Source organism: Cherax quadricarinatus, chromosome 13 (genome assembly GCF_038502225.1).
Source record: "Cherax quadricarinatus isolate ZL_2023a chromosome 13, ASM3850222v1, whole genome shotgun sequence".
NCBI lineage: Eukaryota > Metazoa > Arthropoda > Malacostraca > Decapoda > Parastacidae > Cherax > Cherax quadricarinatus.
The window spans coordinates 27,753,019-27,775,218 of NC_091304.1; the positions used below are offsets into that span (position 1 = coordinate 27,753,019).

Below are 22,200 nucleotides of genomic sequence, written 5' to 3' on the forward strand. Positions count from 1 at the left end.
AGAGAGGAATGCAGAGGAGAGAGAGAGATTTTGGGAGATGTTAAGTGAATGTATAGGAGCCTTTGAACCAAGTGAGAGAGTAATTGTGGTAGGGGACCTGAATGCTAAAGTAGGAGAAACTTTTAGAGAGGGTGTGGTAGGTAAGTTTGGGGTGCCAGGTGTAAATGATAATGGGAGCCCTTTGATTGAACTTTGTATAGAAAGGGGTTTAGTTATAGGTAATACATATTTTAAGAAAAAGAGGATAAATAAGTATACACGATATGATGTAGGGCGAAATGACAGTAGTTTGTTGGATTATGTATTGGTAGATAAAAGACTGTTGAGTAGACTTCAGGATGTACATGTTTATAGAGGGGCCACAGATATATCAGATCACTTTCTAGTTGTAGCTACACTGAGAGTAAAAGGTAGATGGGATACAAGGAGAATAGAAGCATCAGGCAAGAGAGAGGTGAAGGTTTATAAACTAAAAGAGGAGGCAGTTAGGGTAAGATATAAACAGCTATTGGAGGATAGATGGGCTAATGAGAGCATAGGCAATGGGGTCGAAGAGGTATGGGGTAGGTTTAAAAATGTAGTGTTAGAGTGTTCAGCAGAAGTTTGTGGTTACAGGAAAGTGGGTGCAGGAGGGAAGAGGAGCGATTGGTGGAATGATGATGTAAAGAGAGTAGTAAGGGAGAAAAAGTTAGCATATGAGAAGTTTCTACAAAGTAGAAGTGATGCAAGGAGGGAAGAGTATATGGAGAAAAAGAGAGAGGTTAAGAGAGTGGTGAAGCAATGTAAAAAGAGAGCAAATGAGAGAGTGGGTGAGATGTTATCAACAAATTTTGTTGAAAATAAGAAAAAGTTTTGGAGTGAGATTAACAAGTTAAGAAAGCCTAGAGAACAAATGGATTTGTCAGTTAAAAATAGGAGAGGAGAGTTATTAAATGGAGAGTTAGAGGTATTGGGAAGATGGAGGGAATATTTTGAGGAATTGTTAAATGTTGATGAAGATAGGGAAGCTGTGATTTCGTGTATAGGGCAAGGAGGAATAACATCTTGTAGGAGTGAGGAAGAGCCAGTTGTGAGTGTGGGGGAAGTTCGTGAGGCAGTAGGTAAAATGAAAGGGGGTAAGGCAGCCGGGATTGATGGGATAAAGATAGAAATGTTAAAAGCAGGTGGGGATATAGTTTTGGAGTGGTTGGTGCAATTATTTAATAAATGTATGGAAGAGGGTAAGGTACCTAGTGATTGGCAGAGAGCATGCATAGTTCCTTTGTATAAAGGCAAAGGGGATAAAAGAGAGTGCAAAAATTATAGGGGGATAAGTCTGTTGAGTGTACCTGGTGAAGTGTATGGTAGAGTTATAATTGAAAGAATTAAGAGTAAGACGGAGAATAGGATAGCAGATGAACAAGGAGGCTTTAGGAAAGGTAGGGGGTGTGTGGACCAGGTGTTTACAGTGAAACATATAAGTGAACAGTATTTAGATAAGGCTAAAGAGGTCTTTGTGGCATTTGTGGATTTGGAAAAGGCGTATGACAGGGTGGATAGGGGGGCAATGTGGCAGATGTTGCAAGTGTATGGTGTAGGAGGTAGGTTACTGAAAGCAGTGAAGAGTTTTTACGAGGATAGTGAGGCTCAAGTTAGAGTATGTAGGAAAGAGGGAAATTTTTTCCCAGTAAAAGTAGGCCTTAGACAAGGATGTGTGATGTCACCGTGGTTGTTTAATATATTTATAGATGGGGTTGTAAGAGAAGTAAATGCGAGGGTCTTGGCAAGAGGCGTGGAGTTAAAAGATAAAGAATCACACACAAAGTGGGAGTTGTCACAGCTGCTCTTTGCTGATGACACTGTGCTTTTGGGAGATTCTGAAGAGAAGCTGCAGAGATTGGTGGATGAATTTGGTAGGGTGTGCAAAAGAAGAAAATTAAAGGTGAATACAGGAAAGAGTAAGGTTATGAGGATAAAAAGATTAGGTGATGAAAGATTGAATATCAGATTGGAGGGAGAGAGTATGGAGGAGGTGAACGTATTCAGATATTTGGGAGTGGACGTGTCAGCGGATGGGTCTATGAAAGATGAGGTGAATCATAGAATTGATGAGGGAAAAAGAGTGAGTGGTGCACTTAGGAGTCTGTGGAGACAAAGAACTTTGTCCTTAGAGGCAAAGAGGGGAATGTATGAGAGTATAGTTTTACCAACGCTCTTATATGGGTGTGAAGCGTGGGTGATGAATGTTGCAGCGAGGAGAAGGCTGGAGGCAGTGGAGATGTCATGTCTGAGGGCAATGTGTGGTGTGAATATAATGCAGAGAATTCGTAGTTTGGAAGTTAGGAGGAGGTGCGGGATTACCAAAACTGTTATCCAGAGGGCTGAGGAAGGGTTGTTGAGGTGGTTCGGACATGTAGAGAGAATGGAGCGAAACAGAATGACTTCAAGAGTGTATCAGTCTGTAGTGGAAGGAAGGCGGGGTAGGGGTCGGCCTAGGAAGGGTTGGAGGGAGGGGGTAAAGGAGGTTTTGTGTGCGAGGGGCTTGGACTTCCAGCAGGCATGCGTGAGCGTGTTTGATAGGAGTGAATGGAGACAAATGGTTTTTAATACTTGACGTGCTGTTGGAGTGTGAGCAAAGTAACATTTATGAAGGGATTCAGGGAAACCGGCAGGCCGGACTTGAGTCCTGGAGATGGGAAGTACAGTGCCTGCACTCTGAAGGAGGGGTGTTAATGTTGCAGTTTAAAAACTGTAGTGTAAAGCACCCTTCTGGCAAGACAGTGATGGAGTGAATGATGGTGAAAGTTTTTCTTTTTCGGGCCACCCTGCCTTGGTGGGAATCGGCCAGTGTGATAATAAAAAAAAAAAAAAATAAGGTACACATTAGTATAATTATCAGAGTACATATAAAATACGCAATAACTTTAAAACACTTGAAATTTTGGAAAGTTTCCAGACATAATAGATGTGGTCACGGAGAATGTAAACAAAGTAGGTGGGGTGCGCCGTATTTGAAAGACCACTTGCTGTATGGCAAATTTTGGTCATAATTTGACATCATTTTAGTGGAATGCCGTAAGGCAAAACGCTGTAAAGCGGGGCCCTACTGTATACACACAAGTTGTTTTAGGTCACACTACACATACACATGCATGTACATACTTATGTACACACAGTCATCTGAGTTTTCTTTGATTTTTATCTTAATAGTTCTTGCTCTTATTGCTTTTCCTTTCATATCCATGAGGGAGTGGAATAAGAATCTTTCCTCTGTAAGCCATGCGTGTTGTAAAAGTCAACTAAAATGCCATGAGCAATGGGCTAGTAACCCCTCTTCCCGTATAGCTTACTAAAAAGAAAAAGAAGAAAATTGTCTAAGTGGGATATTTGAATATGCATGGATGTTGTGCAAATGATAAGAAAAAAGTGATTGTGGATGTTATGAATAAAAAGTAACTGGATATTCTGGCTTTAAGTGTAACAAAGCTGAAGGGAGTAGGAGGGTCTTAGTGGAGAGATGTAAATAGGATTAGTTCTGGGGTTTCTAATAGAGTTAGAGATAAAGACGGAGTAGCAATAATGTTGAAGGATAAGTTATGGCAGGAAAAGAAGGAATATAAAGGTACAGATTCAAGGATTATGTGGAGTAAAATAAGAGTCAGATGTGAAACGTGGGTTATACAGTAGTAAGTGTTTATGCACCTGGAGAAGAGAGAAGTGTAGAGGTGAGAGGGAGATTTTGGGAAATGTTTAGTGAGTGTGTGGGGACTTTTGAACCAAGTGAGAAAGTACTTGTGGTTGGTGATCTCACTGCTAAAGTGAGTAAAAATGTTGTAGAGGGAGTAGTAGGTAAATTCGGAGTGCCAGGGGCAAATGAAAATGGGGGACTTTTAATTGATCCAAGTGTAAAAAGAGGTTTGGTAATAAGTAATACATATTTTATGAAAGAGAGGATAAATAAGTATACAAGGTATGATAGAGCACGAAATGAAAGTAGTTTGTTAAATTATGTATTGGTGGATAAAAGGTTGATGGGTAGCCTTCAGGATGTGCATGTTTATAGAGCTGCAATGGATATATCAGATCATTATTTAGTTGTAGCTACAGTTAGAGTAAGAGGTAGATGGGACAAAAGGAAAAGGGCAACAGAAAGTAAAAGAGAGGTGAAAGTTTATAAACTAAGGGAGAAGGAAGTTAGGGTGAGATACAAGCAACTATTGGCAGAAAGGTGAACTAGTGCAAATATGAGTAATGGGGGAGTTGAAGAGGGATGGGATAGTTTTAAAAATGCAGTATTAGAATATTGGTCTGAAGTTTGTGGCTATAGGAGGGTGGGTGCAGGAGGAAAGAGGAATGATTGGTGGAATGATGAAGTAAAGGGTGTGATAAAAGAGGAAAAGGTAGCTTAAGAAGAGTATGATAAAAGAGAAATAGGTAGCTTTTGAGAGGTTTTTACAAAGCATAAGTGATACAAGAAGGGCAGAGTATGTGGGGAGTAAAAGAAAGGTGAAGAAAGAGCAAATGATAAAATGGGAGAGGCACTGTCAAGAAATTTTGCTGAGAATAGGAAAAAAATTTGGAGTGACGTAAACAAGTTATGAAAGCCTAGCTAATGAATGGATTTGTCAGTTAAAAACAGAGTAGGGGAGTAGTAGATCTAAAGCTGGAAGTATTGGGTAGATGGCGGGAATATTTTGAGGAACTTTTAAATGTTGATGAAGAAAGGGAGGCGGTAATTTCATTAACTGGCCAGGGGGGTGCAACATCTTTTAGGAGTGAAGAAGAGAAGGATATGAGTGTGGGGAAGGTGTGTGAGACATTACATAGAATGAAAGGGGGTAAAGCAGCTGGAACTGACAGGATCAAGACAGACATGGGGATATAGTGTTGAAGTGGTTGGTATTTTTGTTTAATGTATGAAAGAGGGGAAGGTACCTAGGGATTAGCAGAGAGCATGTATAGTTCCTTCATATAAAGGGAAGGGGACGAAAGAGATTGTAAATGTTATAGGGGAATGTATTTACTGAGTATACCAGGTAAAGTGTACAGTAGAGTTATTATTGAAAGAATTAGAGGTAAGACAGAGAGCAGGATTGCAGATGAGCAAGGAGGCTTTAGAGTGGGTAGGGGATGTGTATATCAAGTGTTAACATTGAAGCATATGTCTTCTTTCAACAAAAAGGTCGTTTCCCACCGAAGCAGGGTGGCCCAAAAGGAAAAACAAAAGTTTCTCTTTTTAACTTTAGTAATGTATACAGGAGAAGGGGTTGCTAGTCCCTCACTCCTGGCAGTTTAGTCGACTCTTGCAACACGCATGGCTTACAGAGGAAGAATTCTGTTCCACTTCCCCATGGAGATAAGAGGAAATAAACGAGAACAAGAACTAGTAATAAAATAGAAGAAAACCCAGAGGGATGTGTGTATATAAGATTGTACATCCAAGTGTAGTGTGACTTAAGTGCAAGTAGAAGTAGCAAGACGTACATGATATCTTGCATGTTGAAGCGCCTAAGTTAACAGTATTTAGATGAAGGTAGGAAAGTTTTCATTGCATTTATGGATTTAGAAAAGGCACATGATTGAGTGGATAGGGGAGCAATGTTGCAGATGTTGCAAGTGTATGAAATAGGTGGTAAGTTACTAAATGCTGTAAAGAGTTTTTATGAGGATAGTGAGGCTCAGGTTAGGGTGTGTAGGAGAGAGGGAGATTGCTTCCCGGTAAAAGTTGATCTTAGGCAGGGATGTGTAATGTCACCATGGTTGTTTAATATATTTATAGATGGGGTTGTAAAAGAAGTAAATGCTAGGGTGTTGAGGAGAGGGGTGGGATTAAATTATGGGGAATCAGATATAAAATGGGAGTTAACACAATTACTTTTTGCCAATGATACTCTGCTTTTGGGAGATTCTAAAGAAAAGTTACAAAGGTTAGTGGATGAGTTTGGGAGGGTATGTAAAGGTAGAAAGTTGAAAGTGAATACTATAGATAAGAGTAAGGTGATGAGGGTATCAAACGATTAGATAAAAGAAAAATTGGATATCACATTGGAGGGCGGGAGTATGGAAGAAGTGAATGTTTTCAGATATTTGGGAGATGATTTGTCAGCAAATGGGTTTATGAAGGAAGAGGTTAATGGAATTGATGAAGAAAAAAAGGTGAGTGGTGCATTGAGGTATCTGTGGAGACAGAACGTTATCTGTGGAGGCAAAGAAGGGAACGTATGAGAGTATAGTGGTACCAACACACTTTTATAGGTGAAGCTTGAGTTGTAAATGCTTCAGTGAGGAGGTGGCTGGAGGCAGTGAAGATGTCCCATCTAGGGGCAGTGTGTGATGTAAATACTATGCAGAGTATTTGTAGTGTGGAAACTAGGAGGTGTGGAGTTACTAAAAGTATTAGTCAGAGGGTTGAAGAGGGGTTGTTGAGGTGGTTTGGTCATTTAGAGAGAATGGAACAAAGTAGAATGACTTGGAGAACATATAAATCTGTGGGGGAAGGAAGGTAGGGTAGGGGTAGTCCTCGAAAAGGATGGAGGGAGGGGGTAAAGGAGGTTTTGTGGGCGAGGGGCTTGGATTTCCAACAAGCATGTGTGAGTGTGTTAGTTAGGAGTGATCAGGGTAATATATTGTGAAGAGATTCAGGGAAACCAGTTAGCCGGACTTGAATCCTGGAAATGGGAAGTACAATGCCTGCATTTTGAAGGAGGAGTTTGGGATATTGGCAGTTTGGAGTGACTATCTAAACTGTCGTATCTGGGTGCCTCTGCAAAGACAGTGATTGTGTATGAGTGATTGTGAAAGTGCTGCCTGATAATGAAAGTCTTTTCTTTCTTTTTTGGGTTTTTCTTTCTTTTGGGTCACCCTGCTTTGGTGGGAGATGGCCAACATGTTAAAAAAAAAAAAAAAAATTCAACACCCTGGGAGTTGCAAGTTCTCACTGTGTCTCCTGTATGTGAGATACTCCACCAATGACTATGTCAAATTTTCAAACTGGCAAATTAGCTTCCTAATTTACAGCATTAATAGAACCCTCCAGTATTGTACCTACTGTAATATATGTATATGTGTATATATCTCATGCATCAGTTGGTTGTTATACTTATATTTTGTTATAAATGCATTTGTGCGGCTGGGCAGTTTGCTTCCCTTGGCATTTTTTTAACCAGAATTGTTTTGTTAGGAATAAAAGACATACTACAATTATTTTTAGACTAATTAATAATTTCATACTCTAAATTCATATTATTGTAGTCACATTTTACACTCAGTGGCCACTTTATTAGGTACACCTGCTTAATAATGCAAGTATCTAATCAGCCAGTTTTGCAGACATTGGCGAAAGGTTCAGTTTTTGTTCATACCAAACATCAGGATGGGGAGGAAATGTGATCTAAGTGTCTTTGACCGTTAAATGATTGTTGACACCAGACAGGGTGGTTTAAGCATCTCAGACTGCTGATCTGGGATTTTCATGCATAACTTGAGAGTTTACAGAAGATGGTGTAAAAAACACACAACATCTAGTGAGCAGCAATTCAGTGAGCAAAAATACATTGTTAATGACAGAGGTCAGAGGAGAATAGCCAGACTGGTTCAAGCTGATAAAAGGAGGCAACAGCAACTCAAATAATCATGTGTTACAATAGTGGTATGCAGAAGAGCATATCTGAATGCACAACGTATTGAACCTTGAAGTGAATGGACTACCAGCAGACCACACTGGGTTCCACTTCTGTCAGCTAAGAACACGAAATTGAGAATACAGTGGGCACAAGGTCACCAAAACTAGATAGTTGAAGATTAGGAAAAAATGTTGCCTGGTCTGACAAACTGCAGTTTCTGCTGTGACATGCAGATGGTTGCATCAGAATTTGGCGTAAACAACATGACGCCATGGATTCAACCTGCCTTGTGTCAACAGTTCAGGCTGATGTTGGTTGTGTAATAGTGTGGCGAATGTTTCCCTGGCACACATTAGGCCCCATAATACCAGCTGAGCATAGCTTAAATGCTACAGTCTACCCGAGTATTGTTGCTAACCACGTACACCCCTTTATGACCACAGTCAATCCATCTTCCAATGGCGCTTCCAGCAAGATAACGTGCCATGTCACAGCACATGTCATCTCCAGTGGTTCCACAAACATTGCAATAAATTCATTGTATTTCAGTGGCTTCCACACACACTATTTCTCAATCCAGTAGAGCACCTGTAGGTTGTAGTGGAACAGGAGATTTGTGTTGTGTTATCATGTCAACATGGACCAGGATCTCTTGGGAATGTTTTCAGCACTGTTAAATCCATGGCTCAAAGACTTCAGACTGTTCTGGGGGCAAAGGGTCAGCCCTACCCAGTACTAAAAAGGTATGCCTAATTAAGTGGCCACTGAGTGTATACACATACCCAAAAATGTTAATTGGCCTTTGATCCCCTTAACTCTTAATTGGACTAGAGGCCATTGTAACCCTTCACCCTAACAATAATAATGTAGTGATGGTACATCTCAAGTACATATACTTGTTTAATAAAAAATTTTGCCTTATGGCCAATAATGTATGGTAGTTTATCTTGAATTTCCTACCACCACACTAGTTTACAAAAAGATATTATCCAGAAAGAAGCTTACATACTAAATACAGTGGACCCCCGCATAACAATCACCTCCGAATGCGACCAATTATGTAAGTGTATTTATGTAAGTGCGTTTGTATGTGTATGTTTGGGGGTCTGAAATGGATTAATCTACTTCACAATATTCCTTATGGGAACAAATTCGGTCAGTACTGGCACCTGAACATACTTCTGGAGTGAAAAAATATTGTTAACCGGGGGTCCACTGTATATTGAAAAAAACTACTTATTAACTTCTATATTATGATGTGTCTCTTAGAAACTGTCTGGTGCATTCATAACACATTATGCAACATTTCAAATTTTAAGTTAAACTGTAGGAGTTAGTTTAGCACAAAGTACGAGAATTTTTAATGCTTTCACTTCCAAAAGAAACTTTGAACTTCTTCATTGTTTAAGAATAATAATAATAATAATAATCATAATTTTTTAAAGGAAAATTACTTTGTAAAAACATTTTATGGACAGTTTCATGTTGCTTATAGTATTAACAGAAAAAGCTATCATGCATAGGATTTTTGGTAGGTAAGACACATAGGCAACAGTTAGGCAACTTTATTCCGAAACTTTTCGCCTACGCAGTAGGCTTCTTCAGTTGAATACAGAAAGTAGGCAGGAACAGTAGTGATGTGAAGACGATGTAATCAGTCCTCCACCCTTGAAGTCGTAAATTTGAGGTTGTCAGTCCCTCAGCCTGGAGAAGTTAAGTTCCATAGACAGGAACTATCTGAAGATCAAGCGACAGTGCGGAGACTTAAATACTGTCGGAAGGAGAGGTGCAGTGTAGTAGTAGTAGTGAGAAAGCAGCCACTGAGAGGTCACGTCCCTCTCAGAACTGAACTTCTCCAGGCTGAGGGACTGACAGCCTCAAATTTACGACTTCAAGGGTGATGGACTGATTACGTCGTCTTCACATCACTACTGTTCCTGCCTACTTTCTGTATTCGACTGAAGAAGCCTACTGTGTAGGCGAAACGTTTCGGAATAAAGTTGCCTAACTGTTGCCTATGTGTCTTACCTACCAACCTGTCGGTATTATATACCATAGGATTTTTGCTGGAACTAAAGCATTATAATACAGTTTTACAAGGCTGAGGAATATCCAGTAGTAATAATGATGATAATAAAATAAATGACCATAATATTAGTGACTGCAAATTACTTAAAGCAGAACTAAAATTAATTGGTTGATTAAAATTAGTTTATTAGTTTGCTAACCCTTGTGGTTTAGCGCTTCTTTCTGATTATAATAATAATAATTAGTTTGCTATTTTACATTCTTTGAGAGTCGGTGTGATGCTTTCAGATCAAGATGCAGACAGGGCTGAAGTAATAGAAAATTCAGAAGAGGAAGAAGTTCCTACACGAAGACTACTCAAGGAGCCGGAGGGTATTGTTAAAGATGGAGTAGAAGAGGTAGAACCCTCTCAAGGTAATGATACCTTTCCTATGAGCCTGCATGACACTACATCATTGTAGTAAATGATTTACTCTACTTGGTTATAATTTAAATATGAATCTTATTTAATATCAGTGAGATCTTTGTCCTAAGGAGAGCATCTAGAAATACAGTAGGGCCCCACTTATATGGCAGGTTAGGTTTCAGGCTACTGCCAGAAAGCAGAACTCCATTTTTTCCATTTATAAATGTATATAAGTGCCAGATAACAAGTTTACACTAATATATATGAAGTTAGCAATAGAACTAGGTATTATAAAGTAAAATACACACATAGTACACTCATTATTTACCTCAAAATATTTGTAGTCTTAATGTAGGGCAAACGATGAGTAGTATTTACTGTAGGAAGTCAGGTGTGGTAGCACTCCTGGCCACCCCTCCCACACACACAGGCGTCGCTAGGGTTGGTGTCACCCGGGGTAGCATCTTTGGTGTCACCCCCATGAAATTCAAGGGCAGGGGGATAGGGGTAGTAAACTCCAGTTACATCACTGCTGCATGCCCAGTGACTAATGTTTAGCAATGAGAATGTTTAAAGGCCATAAACAGAACTTTATTAATGATAAAATAAATAATCATAGTAATATTGAGGGAACGTAAACTCAAATACCACTTTGAGTATAGGCAACAGATACTACATTTATTCATCTTCAACAATGAAAAACAAAAACTTGAAAAAGAAAAAACTAGTTCAATTTAACCTTGAGTACAGGTAACATCTCAAAGAATCTGATATTTCATTTCCTTGCCTTCAGTCCTGCAAAATCATCTATCACATCATCAAAATCAATGATTTTTCCCTATATAGGCCTATTTATACTCTGTAATCCTATAATAGACTATATAGCAACGAAGGATTTTTCTCTTTAGTTGCTGCAGCATGGTTTTGGTCATTAGTGTTACCTTCTTTAGAGGCTCTATGGTGTCACCTCCTAAATGGTGTCACCCAGGGCGCCCCTCCCCCTTATGATGCCCCTGCCCACACATACTATACTACGATGCTTAAAGCTCCCTAGAGTGATAAAATGCATATACATTACACTCATTACTTACCTTAAAATATTTGTAGTCTTAATGGTCTTAATGTAGGGCGAGAGGTGAAAAGTATTTATTTGTAGAAAGTCATGTGGGAGGTATGGCATCCTGCCTGGCCACTCCCACCTACTATGACATTAAGCTCCCTAGAGCAATAAAATGCATATACAGTGCACTCATTAATTACCTTAAAATATTTGTAGTCTTAATGTAGGGTGAGAGGTGAGTTTTATTTGTAGGAAGTCAGGTTGGGAAGTATGGGTAGCCAGGAAGGGCAGCCCTCACCCCTCCACCCCACCTACAGGTAATATAAACAAACCAGACGAATGCGTCTGGTTTTCGTCACTTTACATTGTGTACAAGTTGTCTCCATGTTGATACAGTAGAATAAATAGAGAGAAACACTCCCATTCTCATGTAACACCATTTTTAGAAGAAATGACACTCTGAGTGAAGGCATAAGAAAGGAATAATTTTCTAGCTACCCCTAGTAATATTATAGTGTACACATTTTCTCTGATGTTGAACTACAAGTCGCCTGGCTACCACAGGTCCTACAAGTCGCCTGGCTACCACAAGTCCTACAAGTCACCTGGCTACCACATCTCATTTTTTTTTTTTTTTTTAACAAGTCGGCCGTCTCCCACCGAGGCAGGGTGACCCAAAAAAGAAAGAAAATCCCCAAAAAGAAAATACTTTCATCATCATTCAACACTTTCACCACACTCGCACATTATCACCGTTTTTGCAGAGGTGCTCAGAATACAACAGTCTAGAAGCATACACATATAAAGATACACAACATATCCCTCCAAACTGCCAATATCCCAAACCCCTCCTTTAAAGTGCAGGCATTGTACTTCCCATTTCCAGGACTCAAGTCCGACTATATGAAAATAACCGGTTTCCCTGAATCCCTTCACTAAATATTACCCTGCTCACACTCCAACAGATCGTCAGGTCCCAAGTACCATTCGTCTCCATTCACTCCTATCTAACACGCTCACGCACGCTTGCTGGAAGTCCAAGCCCCTTGCCCACAAAACCTCCTTTACCCCCTCTCTCCAACCCTTTCGAGGACGACCCCTACCCCGCCTTCCTTCCCCTATAGATTTATATGCTTTCCATGTCATTCTACTTTGATCCATTCTCTCTAAATGACCAAACCACCTCAACAACCCCTCTTCTGCCCTCTGACTAATACTTTTATTAACTCCACACCTTCTCCTAATTTCCACACACCGAATTTTCTGCATAATATTTACACCACACATTGCCCTTAAACAGGACATCTCATATTTACATTAATTTATTCTACTGTGGGGTGTATTTAGATGGATTAAACAAAATGTCTATATTAACCTTTTATACGATATTTAATGCGCCTCAGAGTGATTATTATTGTGTTATTATTATTATCATTATTAATATGGCATCTTCAAGACTAATAAGACACTCTTAGTGATTTTAATGTGTACCTGCATGCCAGCACAGTGTGTTTTGCTTAGGTACAGTTACACATAAGTATAATTATCAGTTATAATAATAATGTAGGTATGTAGTCCACCTGGGCTACATACCTAAACCTACCTACATAGCTACACGATATTTAATGTGGCCCAGAGCCATATTATTACATTGACATAAACCATACCCTGGCCGGGATTGAACCCGCGGTCAGGGAGTCTCAAAACTCCAGACCGTCGCGTTAGCCACTAGACCAGCTAGCCACAATAAGATTCGTCCAACTAGGTATATTTCTACACCATAGGAAGGTTAGCACAGGCACCACTGTGACCACAAATGCAAGTTTTTACGGACGAATCTCCAGCTAGTGTGGCCGTGACGAACTCTAGCTCAAGTCCCCTCACTGCCATCAACATGACTCACCATGTTCATTGAGTTTAATCGTTTCTATCAACTACCTTTAGATGCCATCATAAACAAAGGGAGAAGTAATGAATAATTCATGCCGAGAATTGTAAACAGAAGCGTTATGCATTAAGGGGAGTGATGTAATGTTTTCCCTCCCCCCGGCTACCACACCTCCATAGTATATAACATAAAATGTTTATATATTATGTAATGTGTTTCTTATATAATTTTGAAGAAAATATCATAGATAGATTAATGAAAATGTCTATATTAACATTAAATAAGACATTTAATGTGCCCAAGAGTGATTATTTAATATATTTATAGATGGGGTTGTAAGAGAAGTAAATGCGAGGGTCTTGGCAAGAGGCGTGGAGTTAAAAGATAAAGAATCACACACAAAGTGGGAGTTGTCACAGTTGCTCTTTGCCGATGACACTGTGCTCTTGGGAGATTCTGAAGAGAAGTTGCAGAGATTGGTGGATGAATTTGGTAGGGTGTGCAAAAGAAGAAAATTAAAGGTGAATACAGGAAAGAGTAAGGTTATGAGGATAACAAAAAGATTAGGTGATGAAAGATTGAATATCAGATTGGAGGGAGAGAGTATGGAGGAGGTGAATGTATTCAGATATTTGGGAGTTGACGTGTCAGTGGATGGGTCTATGAAAGATGAGGTGAATCATAGAATTGATGAGGGGAAAAGAGTGAGTGGTGCACTTAGGAGTCTGTGGAGACAAAGAACTTAGTCCTTGGAGGCAAAGAGGGGAATGTATGAGAGTATAGTTTTACCAACGCTCTTATATGGGTGTGAAGCATGGGTGATGAATGTTGCAGCGAGGAGAAGGCTGGAGGCAGTGGAGATGTCATGTCTGAGGGCAATGTGTGGTGTGAATATAATGCAGAGAATTCGTAGTTTGGAAGTTAGGAGGAGGTGCGGGATTACCAAAACTGTTGTCCAGAGGGCTGAGGAAGGGTTGTTGAGGTGGTTCGGACATGTAGAGAGAATGGAGCGAAACAGAATGACTTCAAGAGTGTATCAGTCTGTAGTGGAAGGAAGGCGGGATAGGGGTCGGCCTAGGAAAGGTTGGAGAGAGGGGGTAAAGGAGGTTTTGTGTGCGAGGGGCTTGGACTTCCAGCAGGCATGCGTGAGCGTGTTTGATAGGAGTGAATGGAGACAAATGGTTTTTAATACTTGACGTGCTGTTGGAGTGTGAGCAAAGTAACATTTATGAAGGGGTTCAGGGAAACCGGCAGGCCGGACTTGAGTCCTGGAGATGGGAAGTACAGTGCCTGCACTCTGAAGGAGGGGTGTTAATGTTGCAGTTTAAAAACTGTAGTGTAAAGCACCCTTCTGGCAAGACAGTGATGGAGTGAATGATGGTGAAAGTTTTTCTTTTTCGGGCCACCCTGCCTTGGTGGGAATCAGCCAGTGTGATAATAAAAAAAAAAAATAGAAAGATGTGCTCACATGTAAACAAACTGGGTGGCTCGCTCTTCATTTGAAAGACCGCTCGCTGTATAGAAAGTTTTGGTCATAATTTGAAATCGCTGTATTAGCGGAACACCGTAAGGCGAAATACCGTAAAGCGGGGCTCTACTGTACTTCATAAAAAAAAAATCTGTATTATTATGGTATTCATTTATTTGTAAATTTCTGAAAATTTTTTTAACAGATTCAAGTGTAGTAACTGAGGAAGTAGAAAAGATGTCATCTGTCCTGTCAACCATGTGGCTTGGCTCACAAAGTGGCTCAATATATGTTCATTCAGCAGTCCGCCACTGGAAGCGCTGTCTACACTCGATCAAGCTCAAGGACTCTGTGTTGTCCATTGTGTAAGTATTATCTCAATTTTTCTTTTAACACACCAGCCCTCTCTCACAGAGGTAGGGTGACCCAAAAAAGAAGGCACACTTTCACCACAATTCACTCTATCACAGTTTTTCCAGAGGCACACCAATACTACAGTTTAGCTGCCCCTCTGAACTGCAAATGTCTCCACCCCTCTTTCAGAGTGTAAGTATTGTACTTCCCACTTCCAGGACTCAAATCCAGTTTACTGGTTTCCCAGAATCCCTTCACAGATGTTCCTTTGCTTACACTCTAACTTTTCATCAAATCCCAAAATCTCTTTGCCTCCACTCACTCCTATCTAACATGTTCACACACATTTGCTGGATGTCCAGCCCCTCACACACAAAACCTCCTTTACTCCATCTCTTCAACCTTTCCTAGGATGACCCCTACCCTGCCTTCCTTCTACTACAGATTTATACACCCTCCAAGTCATACAGTGGTACCTTGACTTACGAGTGTCCCAACTTATGAGTTTTCAAAGTTACGAGCCTATGCTTGGTTGATTTTTTGCTTTGAGTTATGAGCGAGCTTCAGATACATTGCCACTAATTGACACATCGAACGCCACAACATCCACCCAGCATCCCAGCGTTTTGTGCTTTTTGTGCAGTTATTTTACCAAATTTCTTTTTTCTAACCATGGATCCTAAGAAAGTAAGTGCCTCAAGAAACAAGAAAGATCTCATTTCACCTGCATGACGAGACATCGATAAACAACCTAAAACTAGCTCTAGGTGCCATTGATTGGCAGAGAGAGCTAAATGACAGTAATAATATCGATAAAGATATCAAATTTTTTTTACATAAAACCCTAAACCTCTACAACAAACATTGCCCAGTCAAAACGAAACAGATCACAGAAAAGAGGCTAAACAGCCCATGGCTAACTAGAAGTATCCTCAAAACTATTAATAAAAAACACCAAATTGAAAAGCAGTTCAGATTAGGCTTAATTACTAAAGAATTTACTAAAAGATACACATCAATACTAATAAAACTAATACATAAATCAAAGCAAATGTATTATGAAAATAGATTTAGTGAAATGAAAGATGACATAAAAAGTACCTGGCAAACCCTCTCCAAAATTTTTGGCTCAAGAATACCGACTGGAAATAGAGAGATAGACTTAACTAAACCAGATGAACCTCACAAGCAACCTATAGACACGGCCAACAAATTTAATGTCTTCTTCTCTACCGTAGGATCAAAGCTAGCGAGCCAAATTCCTAGCTCAAATACCCATTCGAGCGAGTACCTCACTGGCAACTATCCAAATACTCTGTTTCTAGCTCCAACTAATCCCACTGAAGTCTCACTCATCATTAAATCATTAAAAAACAAATCAGGTGATCTAGATAACTTGCCACCATTCATATATAAAAAAGCTGCACCAGAACTGTCGCCCATTATTGCAACAATGTTTAACAAATCTATAGCTTCCTCAACCTTCCCATCCATGCTCAAGACAGCAAGGGTCAGCCTGAGCCACAAAGGTGGAGATCCAACTGATTTGAACAATTACAGACCCATATCAAACTTGCCCTTACTATCCAAGATATTTGAAAAAATAATACACAAGTGACTTTACTCCTACCTTACATCCAACAACATACTTAACCCATGCCAGTTTGCACTTAGACTAAAAAAAAGCACGAATGATGCTAATATACAAATGCTTGACCTAATATACACAGCTCTCAATAAGAATGAATATCCCCTGGGGCTCTTTGTCGACCTAAGAAAAGCGTTTGACAGTTGACCACAATCTCTTGCACCTCAGACTGAATCATTATGGCATAAGAGGACATTCTCTTGACTACCTAAAATCCTATCTTAATGACAGACACCAGTATGTATATGCAAATAGAGTCAACTCTGCTATCCAACCTGTAGCTGTAGGAGTACCCCAGGGTAGTGTCCTAGGCCCACTCCTCTTTCTCATCTACATCAGTGATCTCCCCAATGCATCCCAACTCCTTACACCAGTTCTCTTCGCAGATGACACTACATATGTCTACTCCCATTCAGACCCAGCTGTGCTTGAAAAAAGTCACACTGTAAACAGTGTGACTTTGTCAGTGGTCCAAGTCGGACCGAAACGTCGTTGTAAGCTTCTGTCTTTTATGTGCGGGTTATTTGTGTATCGTTCCAGTTACAGTATTGTGCCTTTTTTGTTATTTAAACAATGAACTGCTAAAGATATATGCTTGGATGATGACCAACAAACTCACACTTAACATAGAAAAAACTTACTTCATGCTGTTTGGCAACAGAGCCTCAAATATTCAACTCAACATACTGTTAAATGGTTCCCCTATATCAAGACACACGGAGGGCAAATTTCTAGGTCTTCCCCTTGACTGTAATCTTAAATTTCAGTCCCATACCCATCACATAGCTAAGAAAATTTCCAAATCAGTAGGAATCCTTTCCAAGATATGCTACTATGTACCACAAATGACTCTCCTTACCTTGTACCACTCTCTAATATATCCTTACCTCACCTATGGTATCTGTGCCTGGGGCTCAACCACAGCCAACAAAAAGCTGCTGTGCGGGTGATAACCAGCTCCTGTGCTAGACAGCACACCCCACCACTTTTCAAAAGACTCAACTTGCTAAATATACAAGACATACACTCTTATTATTGTGCCTACTACATATACAGAACTTTGAACTCCACTGTAAACCTTCCCCTAAAACTACTACTCGATGGTTACAACAGAATGCACAGTCACAATACAAGGCATAAGGCCCTTTTCAACATCCCTCGAATAAAACTCTCACTATGCAAGAACGCTATGCACATAAAAGGCCCAAAGATCTGGAACTCTCTATCGGAATAGGTCAAGGATCCCCAGACAACTTATAAATTTAAGACTCTGCTAAAAAATCATCTTATCTCACAATATTAACCAAATCAACCAAACATCTACTGGCTAGTTTTATCATGTGACCTCCAGGCTTTTAATTCTGCCATTCCATAAAATATTACCACCTGCACCATTCCTTGTAAATTAATAATAGCCAATAATAGCAACAGCCTAGTTGAACAGGCAGTCAACAAGGAAAACCAGCCCCAGGTTAGTCTATGAGGATAGAAAACTCCTCAGAACTGGTCACAGGTAAGCTAATGCATTCCACCTAAATGTTTACCATAGTAAATCATGTTTTCTTTCCATTTGTACATTGTTATATGATGTAAATATATAGATATTTATCATTACTCTTTCTTACAGACACATCAAAGGTCGAGTCTTGGCTGCTCTTGCAGATGGCACTGTGGCCATATTTCACCGGCAGGGAGATGGACAATGGGACTTGACCAATTACCATCTCTTAGATCTAGGCAAACCTCATCATTCCATCCGGTGCATGCATGTTGTACACAACAAAGTTTGGTGTGGGTACCGCAACAAAATTCATGTTGTTGACCCTAGGATTATGAATGTAGAAGTAAGTACTGTAGTTTTCCCATTTTAAGACATACGGTACAGTATTTAGAAAATTACCTCAGTGGGAGATGGCTGGTTTGTTAAAAAATATTATTAGAATTCTGACAGCATATTGGCATGTTTTAACCCTTTCAGGGTCCAGACCCCTGATCTGAAACTTGCTCTCTGGGTTCAGGAATTTAAAAAAAAAAAAATCTTTCCAAAGGTAATGACACCAAAAGTACGAAATTTGATGGAAAACTTATGGAATTACGCTTTTGCAAAGTTAGTTGTTTCGATAATATTTATGCATCAGCAATTTCACCTACTTGAGTCCTATTTTAGGTCAGTTCTATTGTTCCAGTCAACCAAACTCATAGCTATTTTGTTAGTATGTCTTCCATTCTGTCACTTCAGTGCTGTGAGATACATGGGAATTACACATTCATATGCCTTTAACCCTTAAACTGTCCAAACATAGATCTACGTTGTTACCACTAGTGCTCCCAATGTAGATCAATGTTTTTTTTTTCCTGCCTCTGAATTTGGCACAATTGGCCTGAGATGCCTGGTCAGTATAGAATGGATGTTAACACTCAGTGTGTGCAGTATTAAAAAAGGTACCTTCTGAGAGCACCAGTTCAGTTGAGTGCCAGCTAGAGCATACAGCGTGGCAAACACCATGGATTCACTGATGCCATGTCATGTTAACACTCCTCTTTTAAGAGGAAAGTGATGTTGACCTCAAGTTGAGTGGCTTTGAGGTGGATGTGGCCACCAATAATTGAGGAAATACAGTAGGGCCCCACTTATATGGCAGGTTAGGTTCCAGGCTACTGCCATAAAGTGGAAATCTCTGTAAAGTGGAACACCCTTTTTTTCCACTTATGAATGTATATAAATGCTAGATAACAATTTTACACTAACATATATTAAGTTATCAATAAAGCTAAGCATTAAAAAACAATAAAAAAAGTAAAATACTCATATAGTACACTTATTACTTACCTTAAAATATTTGTAGTCTTAATGTAGGGTGAGATGAGTAGTATTTATTATAAGAAATCAGATGTGGTAGGTATGGTAGCCAAGCCAGGCCACCCCACCCACGCCTAATATACTACGACATTTAAAGAGTCCCAGAGTGACAAAATGCATATACAGTTCACTCATTACTTACCTTAAATATTTGTAGTCTTAATGTAGGGTGAGAGGTGAGTAAACAAATAAATGAAAGAGAGAGAGAGAGAACAAGTAAATGAGAGAGGACAGAGCTGCAGTGTGTGTAAACAAACAGATGAATGCTTCTGGTTTTGGTTGATACACCTTCATTTCCATGTCTGTGAATCTTATACCATAATACAAATACCTTACATTGTATACAGATTGTTTCCATGTTGGTAAAGTAGAATAAATAAAGAGCAACACTCCCATTCTCATGTAACACACCATTTTTAGGAGGAATAACGCTCTGAGTGAAGGCATACGAAAGGAATAATTTTCTGCAGTTACTTCTAGTAATACAGTGGTCCCTTGTTTTTCGTAGTTAATCCGTTCCTGGAGCTGCTACTATTAACGAAATCTACGATTTGCGAATCAATTTTCCCCATAAGAAATAATGTAAATACAATTAATCCGTTCCTAACACCCAGAAGTATTAAAACAAAAAATTTTTTTACGTAAAATATACATGTAGCACATAAACAATACAATGGGAAATGATGAATGAAACATTAACAGCATAACACTTACCTTTATTGGAGATTCTTCTTAGTGTATGGGAGACTGGAGGAGGAGAGAGTGGATTGTTTATAGTTTGGAAGGGGAATCCCCTTCCAGCAACACCTCAGGTACCAATTGCTTTTCTGGGATTGCTTCTCTTCTCTGTTTCTTAATGCCACTAGGACCACCTTGAGAGTCACTGGAGTCCTGTCTCGCAAAATAACTGTCCAGAGAGCTCTGTTTCTGGTTTCTCTTTAGAACTTCCCTAAAATGGCCCAAGACTTTGTCACTGTACATGTTGCCAATATGGCTTGCAACAACCTTGTAAGGTGATGTTTCTCCATAAATCTTTCCACCTTACCCCACATAGCAAAAACCTCTTTAATTTCTGAAGAAGGCACCATCTTCCATCTCTCTTCCTCCTCCTCTGAGCTGTCATCTGTTGCTGTTCCTGCTGAAGCTCTTGCAGCTCCTCAGTGGTGAGCTCTTCGTTGTGGTCTTCCACCAATTCTTCCACATCCTCCAAACTCACATCCAACCCCATGGAATTCCCCAGTGCCACAATTGATTTTACAACAGACATAGGCTCATCAGGGTCAGTCCCAAACCCTTCAAAATCCCTCTTGTCGACACAATCTGGCCACAATTTTCTCCAGGCAGTGTTCCAAGTCCTAGTAGTCAATCCCTCCCAAGCCATACCTATAAGGGTTATGCAGTGGAGGATGCTGAAGTGTTCTCTCCAAAATTCCCTTAGGGTCAAGTGAGTGTCTGTGGTCAAAGTCAAGCACCTGTGAAACATTGGTTTGGTATAGAGTTTTTTAAAGTTTGCAATGACCTGCTGGTCCATGGGCTGGAGGAGAGGAGTGGTATTCGGGGGCAAGAACTTTACTGTGATGAACCCAGACTCCTCGAAAATTAGGTCATCCAAGTTTGGAGGATGAGCAGGTGCATTGTCCATTACTTGCAGGCACTTGAGATCCAATTTCTTTTCCAGGAGGTAATTCTTCACACTAGGGCCAAACACTTCATTGAACCACTCGACGAAAATTTCCCTCATGACCCATGCCTTACTATTAGATTTCCAAAACACACACAATTTACTTTTCATAACATTGTTTTTCCTGAACACACTGGGATTTTCAGAATGGTACACTAGTAGTCGCTTCACTTTGAAATCCCCACTAGCATTAGCACAGAACATTAGCGTCAGCCTGTCTTTCATAGGCTTGTGTCCTGGCATTGCTTTTTCCTCCTGTGTAATGAAGGTCCTCTATGGCATTTTCTTCCAAAAGAGGCCTGTTTCGTCACAATTGAACACTTGTTCAGGTTTCAGTCCTTCAGCCTCTATGTACTCCTTGAATTCATGCACATATTTTTCAGCTGCCTTGTGGTCCGAACTGGTAGCCTCACCATGCCTTACCACACTGTGTATGCCAGTACGGTTCTTAAATCTCTCAAACCAACCTTTGCTGGCCTTAAATTCATTCACATAATCACTATTTTCAGGCAATTTCTTTACCAGATCGTTGTGCAACTGCCTAGCCTTTTCACAAATAATCGAAGTCATAAGAGTATCTCCTGCTAATTGTTTCTCATTTATCCACAACAATAATAACTTCTCAACCTCTTCGAGTACTGATGATCTCATTTTTGTCAGCATAGTTACCCCCTTTGCAACAACAGCATCCTTAAACCATACCCCCGGCCGGGATTGAACCCGCGGTCATAGAGTCTCAACAGCATCCTTGATTTCCTTTTTCTTGGCCACTATGGAACATATGGTTGTGTAGGGTTTCTTATACATCCTGGCCAGTTCGGCCGCACTTGTACCACTTTCATATTGTTCAATGATGTTTTTCTTAAATTCAATCGTATTTCTCACCTTCTTTACCACAGGCTTGGCACTAGGAGCTTTCTTTGGAGCCATGGTAGCTTATTTAGTACTTGCAACCACTAAAATAAATGGAATATTATGAAATGTTTCGCTGGAGCACGTGAGGGGACCTTCGCTCACTGGTAAACAATGCCAGACTGGCTGCCGCCCAGGCTGACGCCATGGGTACGTGTCCCGGACGAACTACGACTCGCGAGTCAAACTATGAAAAGCGAGCCCATGTTTATACGAAAATACCCCTATGATTTCCGAAATCTATGATTGCCTAGAACTACGAAAAGCGAGGGACCACTGTACTATTGTGTACAC

General features: G+C 40.0%; 1 protein-coding gene across 24 annotated transcripts in view; it reads left to right on the forward strand.

Annotated features, from left to right (window-relative positions):
- The window catches only part of syd (JNK-interacting protein syd), a 517,229-nt gene that overhangs the window by 378,401 nt on the left and 116,628 nt on the right, over nt 1–22,200 (forward strand). For all 24 annotated transcript variants that reach the window (XM_070084613.1, XM_070084636.1, XM_070084625.1 and 21 more), the window contains 3 exons: nt 9,918–10,043; nt 14,657–14,816; nt 18,081–18,297. In XM_070084613.1, the coding sequence (XP_069940714.1) occupies nt 9,918–10,043; nt 14,657–14,816; nt 18,081–18,297 (503 nt within the window). The remainder of the gene's footprint in view (nt 1–9,917; nt 10,044–14,656; nt 14,817–18,080; nt 18,298–22,200) is intronic.